Source organism: Papilio polytes, unplaced genomic scaffold (assembly GCF_000836215.1).
Source record: "Papilio polytes unplaced genomic scaffold, Ppol_1.0 DF824225.1, whole genome shotgun sequence".
NCBI classification, from domain to species: domain Eukaryota; kingdom Metazoa; phylum Arthropoda; class Insecta; order Lepidoptera; family Papilionidae; genus Papilio; species Papilio polytes.
Window position 1 is genome coordinate 103,975 of NW_013524979.1, and position 5,745 is coordinate 109,719.

At 34.0% G+C, this 5,745-nt stretch overlaps 1 protein-coding gene across 1 annotated transcript in view; it reads left to right on the forward strand.

The window, feature by feature from the left end:
- LOC106110393 (rho guanine nucleotide exchange factor 18) overlaps positions 1 to 5,745 on the forward strand; it is a 32,677-nt gene that overhangs the window by 14,627 nt on the left and 12,305 nt on the right. Inside the window, exons 8-13 of the mRNA XM_013292221.1 lie at positions 260 to 522; positions 774 to 840; positions 1,238 to 1,343; positions 2,001 to 2,074; positions 2,802 to 2,887; positions 5,191 to 5,243. Coding sequence (XP_013147675.1) covers positions 260 to 522; positions 774 to 840; positions 1,238 to 1,343; positions 2,001 to 2,074; positions 2,802 to 2,887; positions 5,191 to 5,243 — 649 coding nt within the window. The remainder of the gene's footprint in view (positions 1 to 259; positions 523 to 773; positions 841 to 1,237; positions 1,344 to 2,000; positions 2,075 to 2,801; positions 2,888 to 5,190; positions 5,244 to 5,745) is intronic.

The following is a 5,745-nucleotide window of genomic DNA, read 5'->3' on the forward strand; positions in this document are numbered from 1 at the left end:
CACATTGACCATCACGTATGAAAAAGTTTTCGTAAAATACTTTTCAAACTTAAAAAAAAGGAGGAAGAGTTAATATACGCATAACCTATTAATAGGCTTTCGAAAAAGAATTATACAAAATATAACATCACTTTTGGACAGTTTAAATAACATGATTAATATTTTTATTTTATTTGTGCATGTGTGAAGTTTTCGTTGCATTGTTTGCTTATAATTTGTTTTTGCACTTACCAGTAGAATACTGTTACTGGTCGTTTAGCGCACCTCGTGGCAATTTTTAAAAACAAATAGCGTTAAACACAGCGTCTTTATAAGCAAACGCATAAAGGCGACTTTAGCATGCATGGAACGAAAGGCATTGTACCTCTCGCTCGGTGGTAGCTTGTCGACCGGTGGTGCGAGCGAGACGGAGAGCGATGAAGACTTGTCCGTACAAACGGAGGGCAACAACCAACTGCCCGGCAGAAGGAACAACACGCACCAAGAACATCTCGGACTGGATCGACTTACATTTTTAGAACAGTGAGTTTTATTGCAGTTCAAATAGGGACCACTTTACTGTGCATTTCGGATTTAAAAATATTTTTGATCAATACTTTGACTTAGTACTTACTATAAATTTAAACGGATTACATTAAAATAAATATCCGCATGCTTTTTAGCACAGCTTTGCTTAATTGTTTTTTTTTTCACCAATTTTTTTTTCCACTAGGCATATTACATTGTAAATTGAACTTTAATATATAGTCTATAAAGTTGATGTTTTGGTACAGAGCTGCGTTCGATCATCATGCTGAAAAGAGACGGAAGAGGGGCAGTTTGTTCTTTAGAAAGAAGAAGGTAAGTTTTTTAAATATTGATGTCTACCTAATATTACTATTGCATTATTTGTTAGATGTAATCCTAAACCCTTAATTCGATTATGTACAGTGTGACAAGCAAATTAAAAAAAAACTGCTGAATTATTTTATAGAAAAATACGTGAGATTTTGATTTTAGTGTGTCAGTGACATGTATTTTTTTTTGCTACATAAAACTCCGTCGAAAACTATTAAAAACTATGTACAAAAAAATACGGATTATTCTTCTTTTTACATACAGTTAGTAGTGGTGGTACAGTTTAGCTATATAGATCTATTTTTAATAAGATTTATTTGATGAGTTTTCAATTTGTTGGTCCTTCGAGGCGATAATAAGCCCTCTTGAGACACTAAAACAGTGGTATGGGTAAACGCAGGACAAGTCGCGCAAGGCGGCGCACGTGTGGCAGGCGGCGGGGTCGGGCGGCCACTGCGACTGGTGCGCGCGCGCCGTCGCCGACAAGCCCGCGCTCTACTGCGACAGTCAGTGCACACTAACTACACTTTTTTTAATCTTTGTTATGTAAAGGGGGATTTTTGTCTTGGGAAAGACATGTCAATCCCATAGTGCTGCTAGTAGACTCTAAGAAAAGAGCTGGCATAATCGTACAGCCGCTTCAGATGCTGGCTCGGCCAATATTGACATAATTATGCCTATATCGGACGGGTTGAGCTTTAACTCCCGAATTACACTTACTTTATTATAATACAAAGTGTTCCCGTGCGACTTCGCATTACATTATAAAAACACTAGTTTTCGCCCGCGACTCCGTCCGCGTGGAATTAAAAAAAAGCCCATGTGTTCTTCCAGACTCCTCTTCAGCTGTGCCAAATTTTATCGAGATCCGTTCAGCAACGCAACGCGGACGGAATCGCTGGCGAAAGCTAGTTTGTGATATTTGCTATTGCAAATGTCAAAATTCAAATACTATGACAACTTACTTTTTTGATGCTGTCAGGTTGTTTATGTCTCGCTGGTATTTTCCAAATTATTAACCTCATAAGTTTAATAGCGTGAAAATATATAAAGCGTGTCGTAGGGCTTTTAATTAACAAAAAAATCTAAAATATACTGCGATTGTTGACATCATATCTATTACATCATAAATGTTGTACTATAATGTTTGAAATTTATTTCAGATTGTACGATGACAGTACATCAAAACGTCTGCAAAGATTATATAGTGGAATGTAACAAGCCAAAGTCTTCAAAGGTGGGTACAAGTTATAGTAACAATGTACAGTCGCGGAAATACGCAGTGTAACACTTTCAGAAAATATTACCTTTTTGTAACGAGACACATTTATTACTAATAACCAAGAAGATACCAAACATTAATATAATAATAAAAAGCAATAATTATCTACCATTTTTCATAGTCTTCACATGGGAGACGATGGCAACACTCGCATATGTCAGAACAAAAAATAACACCAAAGTGATCTCACAACGCTCATACTTGTTTCTATATTATTATTAACTCTGTATTTTCCCTAATTAACGATTTGTACCAAAAAGTGGATACAATTGAAAACTACGTCCTATTGGTTATTGTTCCTTTATCGTTTAAATGTCTAATTTTGAACATGGAACACCGCCAGTTACCCTGATAGTACCTTTATAATCTTTAAGAAATTAAGATACTTTAAATATTAATAATACTAGCTTTCGCCGTCGACTCCGTCCGCATGCAATTAATAAAACAAAAATAAGTAGCCTACGTGTTCTTCCAGACTATCCTATACATCTATGCCAAATTTCATCGAAATCCGTTCAGCTATTTAGACTACAAACTCTAACAAACATCCATCCATCTAGACATTCGCATTTATAATATTAGTAAGATTATTGGACTTCTGTTTTTGGATATTTCAATACTAATACTACTATTGGACTATGCCAAGATATGTGTTTTAATTTTTTTTTTATATATTTTACAGACATCTGTGGGCAAGTCGCTTAGCACTAGTAGCGGTAAAAGCAGTAAACGGAGCTCCGTCTCTGGTCAGTCGCAGAATGCTAACAGGTGAGCCTAATTCCTTTAGATAACAACAAAAAAAAACAATTAAAAAACAAAATGTATATAAGAATCATAAAGAAAACACGACCCATGCTTTAGAAGTTTTTGTATGGCATATATTTTGCTGCTTTTTAAATGTCAAAGGGATGCTCCAAAGGTTTTACGTTAACGCATTTTGTGATTTGTGTTGCGTGCGATAATGTGCGAGATTCCTTTGGATTTTGCGAGCATAAGGCTGATTTTCGTCTGCGATGGACGTCGTTTTTTATATTGATGCTTATGGATACGTAAGAAGATACACAAGTATGCAATACTGCGGGTTTTGGTCTATTTTGTATTATTTCGATACTTTTTAACTTTGCTTTGTATTATTGCCAGTTTATTTAATCTTATTTCCGGCTATTTTGTGACTTCGCTGTTTTTCGTAAGCTGTTTTTTTTTCTTTTCTCTGTTGGTTTTTTTTGACGATTTTTCCCAACGTCCCATTTATGTTTGAAGATTCTTCGGTACGCTAATTAATTTGGAGTTAGTGCACAATTAAGTATACGAGACTTGCAAAAGTGATTGGCTTTAAATTAAGTACTAGGGTAATATGAGTATCGCGGAGTCACATTTGCGAGTGCCGTGTACGCGGCGCTCTGACTCGTTTATAACCGCACTATGTACACGTGTGTTCGCGCGCTCAGCAAGAAGCAGTCTACGGGGTGCTACTCGCCGTGGCGGCGCGTCGCGACCAAGCTCGGCGTGCAGTAAGTTTGCGGGAATGCCTCTGTCTCTCTCATCCGCACACTCACCGCCATAGTTCTGTCTCTGTCTTTCTCTGTTCTCTCACCTACGACGCGGCTCTGTACTCCTGGTAACTCTCGGACGGATTTTGATTTTTATTGTTTTACTCTTTGGTTGGTTTTGATGATTTTTGTTTTGCTTGTCATTTGTTTTTAAAGTTATTGTTATTTGCCAATTTGAAGATTTTTTTTTATATTTGTATCATTTTTTATCAAAGTACTTGATAAGTTTCTGCGTAAAAAATCCAGAGGTATTAGATTTAACAAGAAAAGTAACCATAAGATAAATAAAACATTTTCTTTTTACTCGAAACGTTTCCTAAAGTCACCAACAGTCTCGACGTCGATTCATCATACATTCGTTCGTCAGAAACTCTTCTAGATCGTTCTCGAATCATCCACAACGCCTTACTTGTGTATCTTTCTATCTATTATGGAGGTAGTTTGAAGTTTCTCTTGAGAATAATGTTGTCGTAGATTTTGGTTGGCGTTCAGATTATTATTGGTTTTGCTGAAGTCTTTATTTTACATTTGGCATTAGAAGATAAGAGTTAAGTGGGAGATTTTAATTAAAAATAAAGTAAAATCAATTAGTTTATATAGCGTTAGGTTTATGAAATATCCGACTTAAAGGACCAGATTTGAAAATGTCTATGAAAATGTTCCTAAACTATATTAAAATAGAGAAGACTTATGGCGCTGAAACGCATGTCCAAAAATATAGTTGTCTCTTTTTTTCTTAAAAGAATGGCAGGGATGACATGTGTTTATGTGAAGGGATTTTTCTTCTCTGTTACTGTGGTCTTAATAATCTCCTATTTAGCTCTTTGGTTGCCTAGGTTTTAAAAGTTGTGAAAAATGTTAAATGCGGTAATTTCTTTGAAAATCAAAATCTGCATGATATTGTATTTTTTTTTATAAAATTGTGAAAGTCTTTTGCTTGTTATTATTTAGGCTTCGCTGAGAATTGTTAATAGAAGTTAATAAAATGGTAGGATATTGTTACTTTTTTAATAACGTTTTTTTTTTAAATTACGACTTGTGATCTATTGTGCCAGTGGTATTTGTTACGTCGGATGAATTTTGACCCTGTCTGAACCTTTTTAAATTTTCTTGTGTAAAATTTAGTCACACAGAATAATTTATAGAGTATTTTTTTTAATTTTTCAGTAAATCCTTTATGAAAATTTATCCATTTGACAAATTAACAAACTTAATAAAATAAGTAAATAATATAAGACGTTATTGCTGTTCTTAAAGTAAATGTTTTAAATTTACAATTATATGCTAACTAATATTAAGAGAGAATATACGACAAGCATAATGATAAACTAAAGCTTAAGTTAAATATTAAAAACTTAACTAAACGTAAAGTTGGAGTAAAACTAGAGATGTGATGAAAAAAAGATTATATTTCAGAGTAATCTAGAAAGTTAATAGATGCCAAAATCTTTATTTATTATTCTGTGTGTACTATTTAATATAATATATTGAAGTATATTAAAATTTGTGTTATATTTCCAGTACGAGCATCTACGCTGATGACAAGGACGGCTCAGACCACAAACATGATCAGAGCAAGTGAGTTATCTTACTAATATTATGAATGTTAAAGTTTGGATGTTTGATAGAGCTTGTAGCCTAAACAACTGAATGGATTTTAATGAAATTCTTCATAGTATGGAAGAAAACATAGGCTATTTGTGTTAATTTTTTTATTTCAATTTTTATTTATACCACTGTTTCGCGTAAAAATTTTAAATAAATACAATAATTCGGAAGAACACATGTTTGACTTACATTTTTTTAATAATATGCGCTCGGAATCGCGGATTCAGCTAATCTATACTTTATTTATCCATACTATATGAGTACTCTTATAATAAAACGTAAACACACTTCTTTGTTACCTAGAATCTCAGCTATTACTGCATATTTTTGAATAATTCTTTCTTAAATAAAATACCCTACACTTACGTCACGCTTTAAGGGACATATGTTCACGCTTTTTAATTTAGGGGGTGAATAAATTGGAAAAAATGTCATGCGTGAAATCTGGAATGTTGCGGATGCGCACGG